At 49.3% G+C, this 23,069-nt stretch overlaps 1 protein-coding gene across 3 annotated transcripts in view; it reads right to left on the bottom strand.

Annotated features, from left to right (window-relative positions):
• ZBTB7C (zinc finger and BTB domain containing 7C) overlaps nt 1-23,069 on the bottom strand; it is a 248,341-nt gene that overhangs the window by 10,667 nt on the left and 214,605 nt on the right. For all 3 annotated transcript variants that reach the window (XM_028748782.2, XM_028748781.2, XM_028748783.2), the window contains one exon: nt 8,328-9,506. In XM_028748782.2, coding sequence (XP_028604615.2) covers nt 8,328-9,506 — 1,179 coding nt within the window. The remainder of the gene's footprint in view (nt 1-8,327; nt 9,507-23,069) is intronic.

Below are 23,069 nucleotides of genomic sequence, written 5' to 3'. Positions count from 1 at the left end.
GCAGGGCTTGGAGGTGATGGTCCTCTCCTGTAGATGCTCCTCATCAGCTGATATTCAGAAGTATACTGCACCTGAACATGCAGGTTCTATGTTGCCATCCTGGCTAACAGCCTTTGATCTTCCACCAGAAACACGCCTTTCATCTTCTTAAAGACACATAAGTCAGGGACCGTCACCACTTCCATGCTTCAATTACCGTATTTTTCACTCTGTAAGACTCACTTTTTCCCTCCTAAAAAGTAAGGGGAAATGTGTGTGCGTCTTATGGAGCGAATGCAGGCTGCACAGCTATCCCAGAAGCCAGAACAGCAAGAGGGATCACTGCTTTAGCTGTGCAGCGATCCCTCTTGCTATTCTGGCTTCTGGGATAGCAACATGAAGCCTCTTCAGGGCAGCGGGAAGAACACTCCTGCCCTGAAGAGGCTTTGCGCGGCTATCCCAGAAACTGCGCAGTGATCCCTCTTGCTGTTCTGGCTTCTGGGATTCAGAACTTTTTTCTTCTTGTTTTCCTCCTCCAAAAACTAGGTGCATCTTATTGTCTGAAGCATCTTATAGAGTGAAAAATACGGTATGTATTTGTATGAAGAAGTCCTCCATTTACCCATCCTAAATCTTCCAAGATTCAGTTTCATCCCTGAGTTCTAGCATTATGAGCGAGGGAGAAAAGCTTCTGTCTACCCATAGCTTTCTCGTCACCGTTTTGTGACACCTCAACCTTCACCGACTCCCTGCTGAATCATTTCTTCTTCTAGACTAAAAGACCTCAAGCCCTTTGATCTGTCCTTCTAGTTTTCCAACCCTTCATTCATTTAACAGAGCAATTGTTCGCTTCTCTGCTCAGACGTAAGAGGCATCTAATTCAATAGGACTTACTCTGATGAAAGTGCGTAGCCGATCTGGTACCCTCTGGGTGGGACTACAAAGCTCATCATTCCTGGGCTTTGGCCAAAACATCTCGATGACGCAATGCTGGCTATCCCTTATGTATGTTTCCCAGCAATGCAATGTATTTTTTGAGGTGAAGCACCAAGGACTGTGCACCCCTTGTTCCCTCTCCCCCCGCAATCCATTCTCCATCACCCTCAACTTTTACACCATAAGCTCCTCCATGTAGAGGGTGTGCCCCTTTTGGCTATGTGAGAAAGCACCATGTCGACTGATGGCACTATAATCATCATCATCATCATCATCATCATTTATTATTTATACCCCACCCATCTGGCTGGGTTTCCCCAGCCACTCTGGGCAGCTTTCAACAGAATATTAAAATACAATAGTCTATTAAACATTAAAAGCTTCCCTAAACGGGGCTGCCTTCATATGTCTTCTAAAAGTCTGGTAGTTGTTGTTCTCTTTGACATCTAGTGGGAAGGCGTTCCACAGGGCGGGCGCCACCACCAAGAAGGCCCTCTGCCTGGTTCCCTGTAACTTGGCTTCTCGTAGCAAGGGAACTGCCAGAAGGCCCTCGGCGCTGGACCTCAGTGTCTGGGCAGAACAATGGGGGTGGAGATGCTCCTTCAGATATACAGGACCGAAGCCGTTTAGGGCTTTAAAGGTCAGCACCAACACTTTGAATTGTGCTCGGAAACGTACTGGGAGCCAATGTAGGTCTTTCAAGACCGGCGTTATGTGGTCTCGGCGGCCGCTCCCAGTCACCAGTCTAGCTGCCATAAACTAATAAGCTGTAAACTAATAAGCCCAATAATTCCACCATGTTCCACAGCTCAGCCCCATCCATTCATTCCAAGGTGAGCTGTACCGGCATGCAAGGTCACAGCTAGTGCTCTTGGAACCAGCCCTTCAGAGGGTTCGCAAACAGCATGATGCAACCTGGGCAGGTCAGGAAAGAGCAATTGCCTCCCTCTGTGCACAATGGATTTGCAAATGGTCCTGTCATCAACTTGCATGTTGATACCAGTCCAAGGATGCATGAATCATGGCTTGGCATGATGCAGTCCTTAAAATAAAAGTAAAAACTCCACACAAAACTGCAGCAGCACTTTCAAATACTGCTATGATCTTAGCATTTGTTTTTGCAACGCCAGGGCACTTGGCACAAACTTGGTGCCACCATGGACTGGGGAACCCGTAGCGCTCTGGAGATTGCCGAACTGCCAACCCTCCATCATCCATCACCAGGGGTCATGCTGGTTGAAGCTGATGGGAATTGGAGACCATTGATAATCTGGAGAGACATAGGTTCTCTGTCTGATTTTGGAGCCAACTTCTAAGGCCACAAAGCCATCTTAGTGGATCCCAGGAAGCCCTGCCAGACTGTAACTGGAAAGCGTCAAAACAGTTTTGTTCATAAGGAAAATGAGCCTCCCAGTATAGGAGCAGTGTTACTTTAAATGTGAATTGTGACTGATGCCCACAGCGCTTCCTCAAAATTCCAGATGTGCTCACCGGCACGAAAAGGCAGATCTTGCCTTGCTAAGGGTGGAAGTTAAAGCCACCCTGTTGCTGGTGGTCTTCCTAAATAGGCATCAAGTTGGCTACTGGGGGAAATGGGATGGTGAACCTTTGATATGATCTGCTAGTGCTCTTCTTGTGAATATACTTCCTCCCTAAAGTTAAGTGTGTGCATGCTCGTGAGAAAGATTCCACATCAGATCATGGGAAGCCATAATACAGTCATACCTCAGGTTACAGACGCTTCAGGTTGTGTTTTTTTGGGTTACGGACCCACCAAACCCTGGAAGTACCAGGACAGGTTACTTCCAGGTTTCGGGGGTTGCGCATGCGCAGAAGCGCTAAATTGTGCTTTGTGCATGCGCAGAAGCACCAAAATGCGACCCGCGCGTGCGCAGACGCGCCGCTGTGGGTTGCGAACGTTGCAGGTTGCGAATGTGCACCCCGCATGGATCATGTTTGCAACACGAGCGTCCACTCTACCGCTCTATTTTGCCTTGGCCAGACTGCATTTAGAAACCTGTGTCCAGTTCGGGGTGACACAGTTCAAGAAGGATATTGATAAGATGGAACATGTGCAGAGGAGGGCAACCAAGATGATCAAGGGTCTGGAAACCAAACCTGATGAGGAACGGTTGAAGGAGTCTGGAGAAGAGGAGACATGATAGCCATCTTCAAATACCTAAGGGACTGTCATATGGAAGATGGAATAAGTATGTTTTCTGCCGCTCTGGAGTATAGGACTTGAACCAATGGCTTCAAGTTACAAGAAAGGAGATTCCAACTAAACATCAGGAAGAACTTTCTGGGAGTAAGAGCTGTTCAACAATGGAGTAGACTCCCACAAGAGCTGGTAGACTCGCCTTTCTTGGATCTCATTGAGTCATCTAGTCATCTGCAGTGGTTGGACCAGATGACCCTCTTCCAACTCTACAACTCTGATTCTCTGATCTGAATGTGCATGTGTCTCTTTGAGTTTTGTATATAATGCCCTGCACGTCTTAGGAAATCCTTACTTGCTAGGTGAGGCCTGCTGTATAAAAGAGCCTTGCCATCTTTAACAGGAGAACCCAGACCCTTGTTTTTGCAATGGAAATGTCAGGTGGTAGCAACAGAGAAGGTACTGTAATAGGGGTCTATTTGCATGCTAGAATATACTTCCAGCCCCCAGACTGCTGCCTGGAAAATAGAGCAGCTACAGTGAATGATTGCTGGGTACCAATGGCCTCTTGAAATTCTCTACCCTATTTGTGGAACAATATAGTGGTGGGTCCACTATTCTATTCTATTCTATTCTATTCTATTCTATTCTATTCTATTCTATTATTATAGGGAGGCGGGTGGCGCTGTGGGTTAAACTACAGAGCCTAGGACTTGCCGATCAGAAGGTCGGTGGTTCGAATCCCCACGACGGGGTGAGCTCCTGTTGCTCGGTCCCTGCTCCTGCCAACCTAGCAGTTCGAAAGCACGTCAGAGTGCAAGTAGATAAATAGGTACCACCCTGGCGGGAAGGTAAACGGTGTTTCTCTGTGCACTGCTCTGGTTCGCCAGAAGTGGCTTAGTCATGTTGGCCAATAAAGCGAGATGAGTGCTGCAACCCCAGAGTCGGCCACGACTGGACCTAATGGTCAAGGGTCCCTTTACCTTTATAGTGGTGGGTGGGGGGCAGGGTACCATTTCACCATTTTTTCCAAGGGCAAGAGAAATTCTTCAGCTGTTCCTTGGGGTTGAGGGTCTTCACGAGCAGTGACAGAAGCGCAGCTTCTTTCTTTCCCTCATTTTGTTTGAAGGCAGCAACAAAGGAGGGGCAATGCCTCTGGAGAAACTTCCGCGATCACAGAAATAGGAAGCTGTCTTTCACTCAGTCAGAACATCAGTTCATCTAGTTCAGGCCTGCCTATGCTGAACGGCTGTGAAAGTCCAGGATTTCAGGCAGAAATCTTCCCCTGTCCTGTCTGGGGGTGCCAGGAATTGAACCAGAACCAGCATCTCTACCCCCATTGTTCAGCCTGGACGTTGAGGTCCAGCACCGAGGGCCTTCTGGCGGTTCCCTCACTACAAGAAGCAAAGCTACAGGGAACCAGGTAGAAGGTCTTCTCGGTGGTGGTGCCCGCCTGTGGAACGCCCTCCCACCAGATGTCAAAGAGATAACAACTACCTGACATTTAGAAGACATCTGAAGGCATTCCTGTTCAGGGAAGGTTTTAATGTGTGACATTTTAATGTATTATTATTATTATTATTATTATTATTATTATTATTATTATATTATTATTATTATTCTACATGCAAAGCAGATACTCTTCTACTGAGCTATGGCCCTTCCTACCAACAGAACTTACCAACCTGGCTTTAGAGTGAAATAAACAAGCATCGGAGCACAGTCATAAAACTAACTGCATGTGTGATGGGAAAGGGGAAAGCCCGTGCAGCGATTTGTTTCCAAACTGGCAGAGTTGGCCACAAGCGACTGCTGTTGAAATTGTTTTTTTGATGTGAAGTGGCAACTGAAGATTGCTGGGGGCCTTGGTGATGGGGTGCCAAAAGCCATGCCCCGGGCACGGTGCCAAATGCACACAACCAGATTGCTAGAAGGCTGCCACAAGCGGTTTCCCAAGCCTTTTCCGCCATGGTTGCTACATTCATGTCCCCTAGGTCTACTTAGCTGCTGGTGTGCAGATTGGCTACACCGCAGCAGATAAACTCAAGGCCAAATGCTCACACTGAATGTGAGTAATCCCGAAAGCAACGTTGAGAGATGTGGGGTTTGTGCATCTTTCACACACTCAAGTGGCAACCATGCCCAACATCTGAGTGGGTCACAGATGCTTGCACCCCTTGCCAAAGTGAGCAAACAAACCAGGATGTCTTCTGTGAACCACTGTTCCCTGTTACACCCAAACTAGGAAACTATGGTTAATATAACAAGCCAGGATAGGAAGCCATGGTTGGGAGTTGGCTGCAGAAGGAGGGAGTGAAGCAGGTGCGGCTAAAAGGTTCGTATATATTTCAGCTTATTGAACCCAAATATGACTATCTGTGTGCTAAAAAGGCACACTGTCCGGTTCCTATGCACCCTCCCCATTCAACTCACATTAACTGCAATATATACACAATATGAGAGGGACGCGGGTGGCGCTGTGGGTTAAACCACAGAGCCCAGGACTTGCCGATCAGAAGGTTGCGGTTCAAATCCCTGCGACGGGGTGAGCTCCCGTTGCTTGGTCCCTGCTCCTGCCAACCTAGCAGTTTGAAAGCACGTCAAAGTGCAAGTAGATAAATAGGTACCGCTCCGGCGAGAAGGTAAATGGCGTTTCCGTGCGCTGCTCTGGTTTGCCAGAAGCGGCTTAGTCATGCTGGCCGCATGACCCGGAAGCTGTACACCGGCTCCCTCGGCCAATAAAGCAAGATGAGCGCCGCAACCCCAGAGTCGGCCACGACTGGACCTAATGGTCAAGGGTCCATTTACCTTTACCTTTTATACACAACATCTCCAGCTAGCTAGCTAGCGCATTAGATAAAATGTAAATATGTGAGAATCTTAATGTCATGCTATGTTATGGATGTGATCATTTCGATGAAAGAAAATTCTCAACAGCAGCTTTAGATGCTGTTTCTTGTCCTTGGTACCGGATTGATGTAACTCTCTGGGGAACCAAACACTCCCTTGCCTGATCTCATTGGTTCCCACACATATCCTTAGGGGAGCGAGAGACTGGGGTTTGCCCCTGCCTCCAGCACCAGGGGCTTTCAGCAGCTTCTACAGGCCTAACCTTCCGCTGCAGAAGAACCCTTTCAAAAATCCTCTTGGTGAATTAAATTGGACTGCAGAGGCAAATCAATTCCCAGGCCTGTTCTCGCAGATGATAATTAATGGTTAATGAGCACGGTCTTTTAGCATAATAATACTCTCAACCAGAACATGATATTGGAGATTACAACTGGGAGACGGAGACGCTGACTCCAGGCAGCAGCTTTCTGGGGGGCATCTCTGACTTTCTTCACTGCCTCCCCTTTCTCATCGCCAGCCGGCATGAGGTTGACTTAGCCTGTTAATAAAGGCACTCAGACGGCATCAGTTCCCAGTCCTGGAGGGCTCTCAGGCAACTCGTTCCTCATAGGGCTCCATCTGGTACGCAGGCTGAGACCCTATCTGCCCGCGGACTGTCTGGCCAGAGTGGTGCATGCTCTACTTATCTCCCGCTTGCAATGCGCTCTACGTGGGGCTACCTTTGAAGGTGACCCGGAAACTGCAATTAATCCAGAATGCGGCAGCTAGACTGGTGACTGGGAGTGGCCGCTGGGACCACATAACACCAGTCCTGAGAGATCTGCATTGGCTCCCAGTACGTTTCCGAGCACCATTCAAAATGTTGGTGCTGACCTTTAAAGCCCTGAATGGCCTCAGTCCTGTATACCTGAAGGAGCGTCTCCTCCCCCATCTTTCAGCCCAGACACTGAGGTCCAGCGCTGAGGGCCTTCTGGCGGTTCCCTCACTGTGAGAAGTGAGGTTACAGGGAACCAGGCAGAGGGCCTTCTCGGTAGTGGTGCCCGCCCTGTGGAACGCCCTCCCTTCAGATGTGAAGGAAATAAGCAGCTATCTTATCTTTAAAAGACATCTGAAGGCAGCCCTTCAGAAGGCAGAAGTTTTTAACATTTAATGCTGTATTGTTTTTAAAACTCGATTGGGAGCCGCCCAGAGTGGCTGGGGAAACTCAGCCAGATGGGCGGGGTATAAATAATATATTATTATTATTATTATTATTATTATTATTATTATTATTATTATTATTATTATTATTAATTCCCTCATGCCTGTCCTTCCTCACCAAGTCTACCTCCTCACTGCAGCAAGAGGGAGGGCTCTTATCATAGAATCATCAAAGAGTTGGAAGGGACCTGAGGGCCATCTAGTCCAACCCCCTGCAATGCAGGAATCTTTTGCTCAACCTGGAGCTTGAACCCACAACCCTGAGATTACGAGTCCCGTGCTCTACCGACTGAGCTATCCCAAGGACTGGTGGGCTCCTGCTGAGGTGTGAGCCCTAAGCAGACGCCCAACTTTGCCATTCCCCGAGTTCCCATAGTGTACAAGTGACGCTATTAAAAACAGACCTGGGCCACACCTGCACCATCCATTTAAAGCACTATTATATCACTTTAAACAACCACGGTTTCCCCTGCAGAATCCTGTAAACTGTGGTTTGTTAGGAGTACAGAGTGTTTGTTCCTATTCGAGCTGATTTCTTCGCACTGAGGAATTCTTTGTGCAAAGACGAGAAACACATTTTCCTCCAGAGGCTGTTTAACTTCAGGTTCCATCATCCCTGACCTTTCCACCTTTTAATTGGGGTTGATGGCAGTGGGAGCCCAGCGACACCTGTAGGTCTACATTTTCTCCAATCTTGGGCCAAGGCATTCGACTAAGACCCGGGAGATCATGATTCAAGACCCCAGCTGCGCATGACACCTACTGCATCTCCTCCCAACCTACCTGTCAGGGTTGCTGTGAGGATTAAGATGGAGGGGCGGGGAGAAAATAACTACCGTATTTTTCGCTCTATAAGACACACCAGACCATAAGACCCACCTAGTTTTTGGAGGAGGAAAACATGAAAAAATAATATTCTGAATCTCAGAAGCCAGAACAGCAAGAGGGATTGCTGCGCAGTGATCCCTCTTGCTGTTCTGGCTTCTGGGATAGCTGCGCAGCCTGTATTCGCTCCATAAGACGCACACACATTTCCCCTTACTTTTTGGGAGGGAAAAAGTGAGTCTTATAGAGCAAAAGGTACATATGACAGCCTGAAGTCTTTGTAAACAGAACAGGATAAAGCATGCACTCATTATATACCACATAGTAAAAAAATCTTATAACTGCTGGGGTGTCTAGTATTTTTTTAACGTGTGCAGACCTGGTAAATCGGACTTCACAGATATTGCACATATATGGCTTTTCCCCCGTGTGGGTCCTCATGTGCCGCGGCAGCTTCCCGGCTCCCATGATTATTTTGTTGCAGATGGGGCACTGCTGGGAAGCCTTGGGCTTGATCTTCCTCTCTTCTGGCCACCGAGGAAAGACTCCCCCAAAATGGGCAGCGCTGAGGAAGTTCAGGTAGGCTCCGTAATCATTCTCCGCCTTGATGTGCCCCAAATGGGTCACCGGGTTGTTGGCAAACATGTCCTTGAAGAGGTCATTGGGGAACGGGGCGGGAGAAGGTTCCTCCTTCTCCTCCTCCTTGATCTTCCTCTTCCGGATGACCAGATCCAAGGGGCCATTGTCCACCTGCTGCTCCTCCACCTGGGAAAAGGCGCCAAAGTCTCCATTCCACAAGTGCGGGAAGAGGTCAGGGACAAAGGGAGACAGAGCCGGCCTCCGTTCTGGCATGCTAGATTTAGGGTACAAGTTCTCTCTTAGGAGGGACTCAATGGAGAAGTCTCTTATCACGCCCAAGGAGCCATTGGAGTTGTTCGCCTGAAAATGGTTGGAGAACCCACTTGGTCTCTCTGAGTAAGCTTCCTCTGCGAGGTCAGATTTGGAAGGACTTTGGTGGCAGCCAACATCTTGGACGTCTGTTAGGTTCTGGTTTGCGAAGTCTCCCACGTCCTCTTCTTCCTCGTCCTCCTCTTCTTCCTCATCGTCCTCTTCTTCCTCCTCCTCCTCCTCCCTCTCGTCTCCCTCCTCCAAACTGGGCTCCATGATTTCTAGGCAGACGTTGACGACACACTGGATCTCCAGCATCCTGGCCGCGTTGAGGATGTGCTTGAGGTTCGAGGTGGTGATGGTGAGGGTCGAGGTATAGGCAAACTCGAGGATTGCCGAAAGTGCTTCAGGCTTAACAAAGTCAATCTCGTAAACATAGGGCTGGTCTGCTAAAGTGCCGGTAGTGAAGAGTTTCTTAAAATATTGGCTGCAGGCAGCCAGGACAGACTTGTGTGTCCTGTATTCTTGGTCCTGGACAATGAGGATGACATCGCAGAGGAGGCCGTTGTGCCGCTGCTCGTTTAAGCCGCAAAGGACTTCGCTGCTGTGGTTTGGGAATGGGATCCCTATAAGGTCTTCAATGCCATTGGCCATATTCTCACTTAGAGCCCTAGGATGAAACACACACACACATACAAAATGAATTAGCGCATTCGTATTTATCCTCGAAGACAGCAGAGACACAAAATCCCCAGAAAGAAAAATCTTTCAAAACCTGGGACTCAATCTGCCTTTCGATACAGGCAATTGATCACCATCACCGCCATCTTTTAAGGGCTTTCTAGATCGCTTTATAACCTCCCAAGATGGATTGCTTGCAACCGATCAGCCCAACACAGCGCTCACATTTGAAAATTTAAAATAGTGGTAAAAACAATGCAAAACATCAGAATAAAAGCAACAGATAAAACAGTTCTGAAATGGAAGGGCCATTTAGAGTGTTCCTAAAGGCCAACAGAGAGGGGGTTGTGCGAATTTTCCTGGGCTGGGCCTGCCAGAACAGGACCACCTCAGAGAATGATGCTCTGATCCTGGGACTCATCAACCTCACTGTTTTCAATGCAAGAGCCGGATGCCCACAAATCCAGCCAATTCATTGGCCCACCCAGTTTTGCTCCTGGTCCTGCCCACCCTGCTACGTGGCCCCTGGAAGGTTTCTCCAGAATTTACTATTTCCTCATGTGACGTTAACATGAGAGAGTGCTGGAGGTGAAATAGTTAAACAGGCTGCCCAGTCAGAATCCAGGGGGTGGAGTCAGAGGGACTATAAAACCAGCTCTGGGAAGGGTGAAGTGAGGAGTTCGTTGGGTGGTTGGTTGGAGTGGGAGTGAATTGGGATAGAGTCTGTGGGTAGGTTGAGTTGGTGTAGCGAAATAGGCTGTCAGGAACAGTTAGGAGCTAGGAAGACGAGTAAATATCTGAGAGGTGGTTTAGGGAGTGAGAGCAGGGAGCGGAAGTTATAGGTCTGGATAGGCACCCCATGAATGTAATTGACTGATACTGTTTATGAAACCACACGCTTGTTAAACTGCAATAAATAAACAAAAGTTTATGTTCCAATTTAACCCTGAGTGGACTCAGTATTGTACCAGGTAGGGCTGGGTGGTGGCAGCGGGAAATAAAGTGGTGGCACAGGACTCAATAGACGGTGAAACGTCCGGGGACCCTGTGTGATCGCCACGCGCCACCCCATCAATATTGCCATGCTTACCCAGGCTATAGATTCCAGCTTACGTTGACACTGAATTTTTGTTTCCCGTCCCCGGCACAAAGCGTCCCCAGCCCCCCTTCCCACAAAGGTGCCTCCCTGCCCTTCCTGTCTCTGCTTCCCCACCCTAAATGCCCATCTATCATCTCACTACTCCTGCAGTCCTTATCGCCACCCCATCTTTGCTCCTTCAGAAAGCACATTAAGGGAATCACGATTAACATTGTTGGCTGCTCCCAGGTGCCCCAGACACAACGCGTCTCGCCGTGCGCGAGGCACTGAATTCCTTGTTCTGTCCTTCAAGGCCCTCCGTGATCTCATCCCACACCCTGCCCTGCACTCTTCCCTCCCTCCCCTCCTCTGTCTGCTCTCGGTCTTTATTTAGACTGTTCCCGACAAATGGAGCCGCCTCCCATTATTCTCCTGTGCCTTCGGCCTCCACCTTCATTTAATTATCCCTGCCGCTGCACTCCTCCTTGGTCGCAGTGTCTCCCACATCCTTCCATCCCCTGAAATACTTGTTCTGTGCCGCATGGGTTTTTCAAGCACAGAGGGTGCAGCTTCACTGCGTGAGTGAAGCACAAGCTCCGGTCCAAATTTGGTGTTATAGGCGCAACTCTTGCTCGGATGCAGAGGGTCGGGCAGGGGCGCTGCAACACACCTGAGCATTGCAGCACAGCAAAGTTGCCCCAAGAGGCTGGAGGCAGCACAGAGCGTGTTGTTTGCCTGCATCATGGGGAAGCTGACTCCTCTGTGAACTTGCTTTCAGAGGCATTGCACAACGTAACAGCAGCAGCAGCAATTTATTTATTAGCCTCCCATATAGAATGTTTTTATGGTTCTCCCTATTTAGGGCTTTTTTTGTGAATTGGCGGCACTGTTTTGCCTACATACAGATCCACGTTCCAAGAAAGAATTTGCTGTTAGTGTGTATGATAGTGGTCAGGATAATAAGGTTATCAGTAATAAAACATGTTGCTGTTATACATTGAAGTACAGTGGTACCTTGGGTTAAAAACTGAATTCGTTCCGGAGGTCCGTTCTTAACCTGAAACCGTTCTTAACCTGAGGTACCACTTTAGCTAATGGGGCCTCCCACTGCTGCTGTGCAATTTCTGTTCTCATCCTGGAGCAAAGTTCTTAACCTGAGGTACTATTTCTGGGTTAGCGGAGTCTGTAACCTGAAGCGTCTGTAACCTGAAGCACCTGTAACCTGAAGCATCTGTAACCCGAGATGCCACTGTATAGTGAGAATCTGCCTGCCTGCTCACCCAACCAGCCAGCGGAGAAAGAAAGCTGCAATTGGAAATCAAGAGGGAGCAAGCTTGCTTTTTCCTGTTCTGGAGGGTAGAATTAGAACCAATGGCTTCAAGTTCCAAGAAAGGAGATCCCAATTGAACATGCGGAAAGAGTTGTTCAGCGGTGGAACGGTCACCCTTGGGAGGTTATGGACTCCGCTTCCTTTGAGGCTTTGAAGCAGATGTTGGATGACCATCTGTCATGGATGCTTCAGTTGAGATCCCTATATTGCAAGGGGTTGGGCTACATGACCCTCAAGAGCCCTCCCAAGTCTATAATTCTATGATTCTATGCACATAACGGGACGCGGATGGCGCTGTGGGTTAAACCACAGAGCCTAGGGCTTGCCGATCAGAAGGTCGGCAGTTCGAATCCCCGCGACGGGGTGAGCTCCCGTTGCTCGGTCCCTGCTCCTGCCAACCTAGCAGTTCGAAAGCACGTCAAAGTGCAGGTAGATAAATAGGTGCCGCTCCAGCAGGAAGGTAAACAGCGTTTCCGTGCGCTGCTCTGATTTGCCAGAAGCGCCTTAGTCATGCTGGCCACATGACCCGGAAGCTGTATGCTGGCTCCCTCGGCCAATAAAGCGAGATGAGCGCTGCAACCCCAGAGTCGGCCACGACTGGACCTAATGGTCAAGGGTCCATTTACCTTTACCTTTTATACACAACATCTCCAGCTAGCTAGCTAGCGCATTAGATAAAATGTAAATATGTGAGAATCTTAATGTCATGCTATGTTATGGATGTGATCATTTTGATGAAAGAAAATTCTCAACAGCAGCTTTAGATGCTGTTTCTTGTCCTTGGCACCAGATTGATGCAACTCTCTGGGGGGAAAACACTCCCTTGCCCAATCTCATTGGTTCCCACACATATCCTTAGGGGAGTGTGAGACTGGGGTTTGCCCCTGCCTCCAGCACCAGGAGCTTTCAGCAGCTTCTACAGGCCTAAGCTTCTGCTGCAGAAGAACCCTTTCAAAAATCCTCTTGGTGAATTAAATTGGACTGCAGAGGCAAATCAATTCCCAGGCCTGTTCTTGCAGATGATAATTAATGGTTAATGAGCACGCGGGAAGGTAAACAGCGTTTCCGTGCGCTGCTCTGGTTCGCCAGAAGCGGCCTAGTCATGCTGGCCACATAACCCGGAAGCTGTACACTGGCTCCCTCAGCCAATAAAGCGAGATGAGCGCCGCAACCCCAGAGTCAGTCACAACTGGACCTAATGGTCAGGGGTCCCTTTACTTTTTCCTATGCACTTAACATCACATGTTGTTTGGCTCTAAGAATGAGGAAAACCTTCTTTTTCTTTCCGGTCTTGTGGATGGCTTATGCTTCCTTGCTCAGAAACATAGCAAAACAAACAAACGTAGCCAAGTGTCAGGGCTGCCTCAGGTCCCAGCTCACAAGAGACCAACGCCAAGTCCAGTTTATATACAAAGATGTTTATTGCAGTGCATTGTACGCTCCACAGCCGAGGCGCGCAGCCCCACGTCTGTTACGCTTAGACCGCTGAAGTCCCCTCTGAGTCAGTCCCTCCTCTGCACCACTTTAAGAGGCTTGTGCTGCTCCACCTCTTCCTTTCTTTCCTTTTCCGCAGGGTCTTCCTGCCCCCTGGGGTTTCGCCCCTCCTAGATTCCCCTGACGCGGAATCCCCAGACAGCTCTTCCCCCCTCCTGCGTGCTTTGGGACCTGGCTCCTCCTCCGGACTCCCTGTGCTTCCGCGCGCCTCCACATTTGAACTTGCCGCGCGTTCGCAACCTCTAACCTTCCTCTTGACAGTTACACTACTCCCTGCACTACTCTCCTCCCCTTCCGGGAGGATGTCTTGCTCCGATCTCCCCTCCCTCTCTGCTTTGGGACCTGCTTCCCCTGTCACTCTGGAATCTCCACCCCCTTCACTGCGCTCTGGCGGAGAAGCCGGTCCCGACTCCCAGCTCCCACTCTGGGTTCCCTGCTCCTGACGAGTCCCCCCTGTGACTCCCCTTGGCCTGACCACAGGCGCCCCCTTCTGGGAATCCTCCGACTCACTTGAAAGACTCATGGAATCCCTCAAGTCATTGTCATCCTCTTCCTTATCGACCTGGGATTCTTCCCCCTCGCTCTCCGCCTCCTCCCTCACCTGTGCCTCTTTCCCTGAACCCCTGACACCAAGCAATGACCAGAGACACCAGCAAACATACATGTTGGACACGCATGAAGGAGATTCGGAGACCTCTCTGCCCGGCCGCTGCTGGAAACCTAGAACCGGCTTCGATGGCTGGTGCATCTTAAACAACTCTTCTACCTTGAAAAGTCCAGGGGAGCTTGTCTCAGGGTACAGAGGGAAAGGAATGTGTTCTGATTGCAGAGCAGTCCGATGTTTACGGCGTGGGCTTCCTCAAGCGTGCCACTTCCCTCCCGCCCACAGAAGATCAATCAGCAGCTGAGACCTTGAGGTTATCTCTCTGCGCCATGCCCACTGCCCACACTCCCAGCCAGCCAGCCTCTCTCGCTTGGCAATTACTGTGTGGGAGAAGGATGGCCGGCCTTGGGAGAGGGGATGAACGCAGCAACCGAGAGCAGCTGCTCTTGCAAGCCAACCTTCCTCAATTAATTTAATTTAATTTATTAGGATTTATACACCGCCCTTCATCGTTAAGATCTCAGGGCGGTTCACAGAATAAAATACAGGATAAAAACAAGCAAATAACTAAAAGCAAAACAGCAGCTTTCGGCTTGGCTGGTTATTGGGGTTTTTCTGGTGGTGTTAAATCCGCGTTTTCTGTATTATTTAAGTTTTGTTTTAAACCATTAACTCGAGACACCTTAAATCTTGGGAAATCACCTAATAAATGCCCTTCATGATACTTCCTTGGTTATATTCAGCACAAAAGACATCCTTATGTGCAGAAACCTGTTTTTAAGGGCACCCCTTTTCCCACCTGGGCTATGTTGTTCTCACAGGCAGACCTGCGCGTGGGCTTTGCTGTGTCAGATTGTGGGATAGGAGGTCACACGGCTGAGGGCTTCTGCATGCGAAGGGGTTTCCTGCACACAGAAAGCTAAAATGCCAGGGAGAAAGGTTTCTGGCCTAACCCATTCCTCAACAGCTAATTTTCTGGGTGCAAAGAACTTCCTTCCACATGTACAGAGGGGAGCAGTCTGTACACTTTGCAAGTGGTACAGCTCACCTCAAAAGCAGCAACAGTGCTGAAAATACTGTTTTGAGGGAAAGTTTATGTTTCTAATTGCAGGTTAATGTAGAAATGGATTGGAACGCAGGGCAAAAACTTGTGAAAGTGAGATTCGTCCATCCCTAGTTATCGCTCACTTCCCAAGAGAAAATATTCCAGATACAAAGCTTAGCACTGACTCCTTCCATGGCTGACCATGTTTAGATCTTAAATGAAAATGTGTGCTCTTCAGCACAGTTGCAGTGCATCTATAGCCTGTAGGAATGGGAAAAGCCACCCATTTTGGTTTCTCTCAGTTTCTCATTTTCCCAGTCTTGGCATGTTATGTGCAATACAGTGGTACCTCGGGTTAAGTACTTAATTCGTTCCAGAGGTCTGTTCTTAACCTGAAACTGATCTTAACCTGAAGCACCACTTTAGCTAATGGGCCTCCTGCTGCCGCCGCGCCGCTGGAGCACAATTTCTGTTCTCATCCTGAAGCAATGTTAAGACCTGAAGCATTATTTCTGGGTTAGCGGAGTCTGTAACCTGAAGTGTATTGAACCTGAAGCACATGCAACCTGAGGTACCACTGTATTGCCTAATATACACATTTTTGCAAACCAATTCCCCCTCATACACAGCAATGGAAATTTCTATGTCATTTTCACCAATACACCCCAGGCTTACCCCTAAAGCCAAAACAGTGTATAGTCAAAACACTTTGGGTGAAAATGCAGGATTGCCAAAGGTTGTCTACCCCCCCCCCCCGATGGCTGCCTGCCTTTTAATTTTTTTAAAAAATTGCCTAGCCTGCAAAGCTGAATGTGCACATGTTAAATGCACATAGGTTAAAGGTAAAGGGACCCCTGACCGTTAGGTCCAGTCGTGGATGACTCTGGGGCTGCAGCGCTCATCTCGCTTTATTTGCTGAGGGAGCCGGTGTACAGCTTCTGGTTCATGTGGCCAGCATGACTAAGCCGCTTCTGGCGAACCAGAGCAGCGCACGGAAATGCCGTTTACCTTCCCGGCGGAGCAGTACCTATTTATCTACTTGCACTTTGACGTGCTTTCAAACTGCTAGGTTGGCAGGAGAGGGGACTGAGCAACAGGAGCTCACCCCGTCGTGGGGATTCGAACCACCAACATTCTGATCGGCAAGTCCTAGGCTCTGTGGTTTAACCCACAGCGTACATTACGAGCATATGCATTTTTGGTACACATTGCTTGGCTAAAGAACTGCACTGCCAAATTTTGAGAAGGGCAGTTTTGATGGCTGCATTTCGGTCCACATATTGTTTCGGAAAGAGAGGCTTAGTTAGGCTCTCCTTTCAATGCAAACTGAATCGAATTTATCCCCCAACCCTAATGCTCTGTCTCTGTCTCTGCGCAGTTCAGTGTCTTCCAATGACCTAGAGGGCTAGGCCTGTTTACCTGCAGCAAAAGAACTGCACTCTCCACCCCCCACCCCTCAGATCATTTGCTAATTATCCCGACTATCCCTCTAAACAACATTGACATAAGTCTGGAGAAAAGGCCTCTCCCAGCCGCCCTTTGGCCAGCCTGACAATTCGACAGCTGTGTTGCTCTGCACTGCTGGACAGGATGCAACAGCCGGCTCTGCAGTGACCTTCAAAATCTCATGCCCTTCAGGGTGAAACTGGCAGAAACCGAGACAGAGTGAGAGAGAGAGAGGGATGAAGGTGACACCTAACAGCAAGCCGGACATTTCTCTTCCTAGCCCCTTTCTGTTTTATTTATTAACTGGGCAGTCCTATCCAAGGCTACTCAGAAGTCAGTCCTGTTTTGTTCTGCCGGGCGTGCTCCTTGCTAAGAGTGCAATTAAGTGATGCCTTTGGGGGGCTTGCTACCACCCAAGATGGCTTACGGCAGAGAATTAAAACCCTGCAACAATTTTATTTATTTTTAAAATGCAAATAACACATCCCAGTGACAAAAGCTAAAAGCCGCAGCTTAAAACCCAACTTGCAATACTTTTCACTGAATGGAGATTTGAACAATTTGGTTTTTATGTTACATTTGAAAACTAATGAAGAAGGAGCCATTTGAATTTCTTCTAGGCAGAGTTCCAGAGATATGGGGCCACCAACGAAAAGACAGCATTTCTAGTACACACTATTTTGATGAATGTTGACAGCATGTCTACAAGTGGGGATTCAGAGGCCAGTCTTGGGCCGGGGGGGGGGCGGTTTATACGGGTGCAGGCGTTCCTTCAAATAATCTGTTTCCAAACTGTTTCAGTCCCAGTCTTCACAGGCCTGGTTGTCTTCAGATGTTTTGAAACACAGCCCTCATCAGCCACAGCTTGCTCACAATTAAAGCTTTAGTGTCAACATGCAACAAACAATAACATGGCATGGGGGTTTGGAAGGATATGTGTCTGCATGTTTATCCATTAATAATCTTTCCTTTTCCGTTTTTGTATCCTCCGACACCTGGACTAGTCACATATAAAAGCCTGAATGAAGTATAACCAAGTGTGCTGGTACCCACTGATGGGTCGTTAACATCCCAGATGGGTGGGATCCAGAGGATTGTTTTGTCTTCCTTCAAACGCTTCAGGTTACAGACTCCGCTAACCCAGAAATAGTACCTTGGGTTAAGAACTTTGCTTCAGGATGAGAACAGAAATCGTGCTCTGGCAGCGCGGCAGCAGCAGGAGGCCCCATTAGCTAAAGTGGTGCTTCAGGTTAAGAACAGTTTCAGGTTAAGAACGGACCTCTGGAATGAATTAAGTAGGTAACCAGAAGTACCACTTTTCATTTTGTATGTTGCAGGATGTGTGCCAACTGGAAGCAAAGCAGTACATGCATCTGGAAACCTTTCCAGGTGCAAACAGTATCAGAAGCTGCATTGCATATAACTGCCCCGATATCATCATGAGCACAAATTGTAATGACTGCACAACATAAAGGATGCTGGAGGGGTCCTAAGAACAGTCGTACCTTGGTTGCTACTTGAACGTTTTGGCTCCAGAACCCAGAAGTGAGTGTTCCGTTTTGCAAACATTTTTGGGAAGTCAAACATCCGACGTGGCTTCCATGGCTTCCGATTGAGTGCAGGAAGGTCCTGCAGCCAATCAGAAGCCGCACCTTGGTTTTTGAATCTTTCCAGGAGTCCTGGAACGGATTAAGTTTGACAACCAAGGTACCACTGTACAGGCAACTGCAATAAGTGCATACTGCTGTGTCCACATTTCTCTCTTCCTCCTCAGTTGCCGCACGCATCTTGATTTATAGACTGCATGACTCTTAGGCAGGGGCGGACTATGGTAATTCAAATTTCAGCAGCGCCCTATGCAAGGTCAAAATGTGCCCCCCCGCCACCTCTCGCCTTCTGTTGTACACGTTCAGTACATCATAGTCACGCTGACCTCTGCAGCTCAGTGCCCAGTATGGGGGAACCCACCATGCTCCCCAAAATCCAGCTCTGTTCTCTTAAATTGTGCAAACCACCTTACACATGGACAATGCTCTGTAGAACCTGATAATCATCTACACCAGCAGGAGACACCTGGTGCCCTTCAAATGTTGTGGACCACAACTCTCTTAATTCATTACCATCAGCCACGTTGGCCAAGGCTGATGGAATTTGTGGCCCATATAGCTGAAGGAGCATCTCCACCACCTTTGTTCTGCCCGGACACTGAGGTCCAGCGCCAAGAGCCTTCTGGCGGTTCCCTCACTGTGAGAAGTGAGGTTACAGGGAACCAGGCAGAGGGCCTGCTCGGTAGTGGCACCCGTCCTGTGGAACGCCCTCCCACCAGATGTCAAAGAGATAAACAACTACCTGACTTTTAGAAGACATCTGAAGGCAGCCCTGTTTAGGGAAGTTTTTAATGTTTGATATTTTATCATGTTTTAATATTCTGTTGGAAACCACCCAGAGTGGCTGCGGAGGCCTGGCCACATGGGCAAGGTATAAGTAGTAAATTTATTATTATTATTATTATTATTATTATTATTATTATTATTATTATTATTATTACATCTGGAGGGCACTATATTGCCTGCCCCTCTCCTACACTTTAAGTTGATGCCACATGCATTTCTTCTCTACAACCAAATGGCGTGTCCTAAAAGATGGGACTTTGCTCCTGCTAGAAGAGGTGCAGCCTGTCTGGCAAAGCTCCCTCGTGGGTAGAGTGGCCTTGTTAGAGAGCACCATCCTCTATTTGAAAGGCGGCTTGAAGATGAAGAACCTAAACAAGGGAGAGCAGGAGGGAGCTTTGAAGCTCTCCATCCAAGTTAGTAGCAACTGGATAGCAGGCTGTCACCTGGTCCCCAGTGGCATAGCGTGGGGGGTGCAGGGGGGGGCCGGCCGCACCGGGTGCAACATGGGGGGGCGCGCTCGCAATCGCAGCTCTCTGCCCCCACCTGGCTCACTCTCTCTCTCTCACTGCAGTGCTGGCTGTGTGAATCCGAGCCGAGCCGCCGGGTCGCCGCCCACTGTGGAGGGGGGGTGCCAGGCGTGCCGTGCGGTGCGGAGAGAGAGAGAGGGTTAGGGGGTGCAAATTACTTGCCTTGCCCCGGGTGCTGACAACCCATGCTACCCCACTGCTGGTCCCAGTCTTCCCAGCTATGATGAGATGCATTTCTCATTTAAATGACTGCACAAGGGCCTCTTACCCATAGAGGCTAGTGGTGTGGGGTGCCAGGGTACCAAGTTCTGGAGGGCGCCAGGGAAGAGGCAGAGGCTGGACGCGGCACCTCCCGGCATCAGCTCGCTGCCCTCACCCACCTCTGCCATGCCACGCCGAAGCAGCGCTGCACCCGGAGCCTCCGTCTGCCATGGCCACCGTGGCACAAAGTGGCCAGCTGAGCTGGGAGGCCCTGCGTCCAGCCTCTGCCTCTTCCCCGCAGGAGGAGCCGCCCTCCAGCTGCTGCCCGCCTCCTCCAGCCCCGCCGGCAGCACCGGCCTCCCTAAAAAACTCTGGGAAACAGGGAGAGGGGGCCGCCAGAGGGAGCTTTGCACCACGGCGCCGGATATGCTTAAGACGGCCCTGTGACTGCAATTGTTTCTTAACCTGAATATAAGTTAGCGCATGTGCATTTTTATGCAAAACGGTCTCGCTTTTTGAGGAGCGATGCAGAAAGGCGCACCCTACGCACACGGCTTATGGGAGACACTTGTGCAGGAAGGGGTCAAAAATTGTTGAACGAGAGCCCGGTCTTTGTAGCGGTTCGGGAACGGACTCTGTACATGGAGAGAGTGTGTATGACCTGAAAGAGCTTTGGTTGGGAGCAGCCTTCTCCGTTCTGCATATAAAAACGGCAGCCATCACTGGCTGAAAATAAACTTCAAGCCAGTCTGTACAGGGTTGGGGTTTGAAATTCAAGCTTGCAAGGTAAAAACCAGAATCCATTAATCCGCCGAGACGCCCACTCCCCCGAGCCACGAAGCATTCCAAGCGAGGCAGGCTTTGGCTCATAAATCTCCTGAACCGCCTTATGAGCACCAGCAATCAACAACCCTCCCTCTGCTCTCTCTTTCGTCCCCCCCCCCCCCGCCACTCCTCCAACGCACACACACACCCAACCACACAACACCACAAGATCACAGCCGGAGGGGGAAACCTGCCATTGTCTCTCCTTTTGGCATGTGGGGCTCAGGCCAAGTTTGTTATTGCAAACCTCCCCTGGACACACCCTGGAGACTATATTTGCGAAACCGCAGCCAAACCCACCCTGGCCTCTGAAAGAGGCTTTGCTTTGCAATCTGCAGTGCTTCGAGATTTATCTCGGGGTTCGTCGTGTCCCTACTCCACCCCTCTTTTCAACTTCAGATTCTCTGCTGTGAAAAATTGCCTACTACAGAGAAGCAATAGTGTAGCCGGTATTTATTTATTTTTCTAAGGGAGAGCAAGTAAAGAGAGGTGGGGGGGAAATATGTGTAAAAATGGGGTTGCCCTCTGGAGTGTTCTTGTTCAGGGCTGCAGCCATTCAGCCCTGGCCCCTTTTCCAGATACTCCCTTCCATTCCCACCTCACCCATGGTGTTCCGCTTTGCCCCTCAGACAGCATTCTGTGCCCACGGAGCGTGCTCAGTCTTCATCTAGTGTTGCCTTTCTCGACCTGTGGGTCCCCAGATGTTGTTGAACTACAACTCCCACTACCCCTAGCTAGCAAAGCCAGAGCTCAGGGATGATGGGAGTTGTAGTCCAACAACATCTGGGGACCCACAGGTTGAGAACCGCTGATCTAGTGTCTCCCCAAGCCTGCTGATAGCTCTTTGTCTGCCTTGGTGGTGCTATTTTGGCTGCAGAAAGGTCCACGCTAAGCGAAGCAGATTTTCTGCCACGAACCCAACGCATGGGGAAACAACCCTAACTTGGTCTACTCAGATGTAAATCCTCCTGAATTCATCAGGGCTTACTCCCAGGTGAAAGGAGCTGGGATGGCAGCCTTAGCCTTCACCCGGAACCTGAATGTCAATGAATTAGGCATCAACAAATGGAAAGAAGAAAGAGCAAGCAAGGTGCCATTACTTAGAAGACCCTGTCACTGGTAGTTACACACCTTCCTTTGGAAGATATGTGCAATGCACCCAGAGTCAGATCTTAGATCATTTCAACAACTAGGCAGATTCCTACGGGAGTAGGCTGATGTTCAGATAGGTAAAGGGACCCCTGACTGTTAAATCCAACCGCGGACGACTCTGGGGTTGCAGCACTCATCTTGCTCTATAGGCCAAGGGAGCCGGCGTTTGTCTGCAGACAGCTTCCGGGTCATGTGGCCAGCATGGCTAAGCCGCTTCTGGCAAACCAGAGCAGTGCACGGAAACGCCGTTTACCTTCCCGCCAGAGTGGTACCTATCTATCTATTTGCACTTGATGTGTTTTAAAAGTGCTAGGTTGGCAGGAGCAGGGACCGAGCAACGGGAGCTCACCCCGTTGCGGGGATTCGAACTGCCGACCTTCTGATTGGCAAGCCCTAGGCTCTGTGGTTTAACCCACAGCGCCACCTGCGTCCTCAGCTGTTCAGATACATTGGCTTAAAACTTTGAAATTAAGAATTGAATCAAACCCAGAAACAAACTTGTAATGGGTGATGATCTTGAAGTATCTGGAGTAAGTATCTGGGAAACTCCTTAGGGCACTGCCAAGCACCTTGGGAAAGTCTTCCATAATGTCAGTACCAAAACGCAAACACAACAAGCAACATAAGGTAAGCTGGAGAGCTCTAGAAATGTCCAGTGAAGGCTTATGGGGCCAGTAGAGCTGGAAGAAGACAGTTTAGCTGTCCTGAAGTCACCGCCACATCTCTAGGAACCAGCATCAATATTCTAAGTGCACGGCCACCAGGAACCTGGGATTTTCTGTCCTTGACAAGGGCCCCATAATGGAGTTCCAAATGACCTTAGATTGAGTCAAAATGTCTTGGAAGGGGAGGGGAGCTTTCCCTCCCCTCAGCAGTTGGCATCTGGCGATTTCCATTCTATCCCTTTGTGGAGGAAATGAGTAAAACGGCGACTGCCTGACCCACCAGCAGAAACATGCAATTTTCGGACATAATTGCACATTTCCATGTAATAGCATGATCATAACAAGCAGGTTCGATTTGCTCAAGTTTCGGTCCAGGCCGTCCCTCTTCCATATTTAAACATCCTGGCCTCCTCTTTGCCCATAATTTTAACTCTCTGGCCGTGTGGGTGCTGACAGCTGTTGGGTTCTGGGACCGTTCCTTATCGAGGGGGACGGCAATTAAATACAAATCGGCGGAGTTGATTTCCTGAGATGAGATTTCCTCTCCCACCCTCCTCATCCAGTGGCTTCTGCTCCAAAGGCTCCACTGCAACAAAATATATTTTGTGTACCAAGGCAGTGACATCAATCAACTGGCCCTCTCTCTCTCGGGCTCCACGCCTTCCCGCATTGCACCCACCAAGAGCTTATCACCAATTCCACACGGCTTGCAGAATTAACATGGGAGGCATGCTTCACCTTAACACCCCAATATATTTTGTTTGAAGAGTAAGGGAGAATAGGACCATATGA

This window comes from Podarcis muralis, chromosome 11 (assembly GCF_964188315.1).
Source record: "Podarcis muralis chromosome 11, rPodMur119.hap1.1, whole genome shotgun sequence".
NCBI classification, from domain to species: Eukaryota; Metazoa; Chordata; class Lepidosauria; order Squamata; family Lacertidae; genus Podarcis; species Podarcis muralis.
The sequence above is the reverse complement of the archived record's forward strand: the minus strand, read 5'-3'. Positions and strand labels throughout refer to the sequence as shown.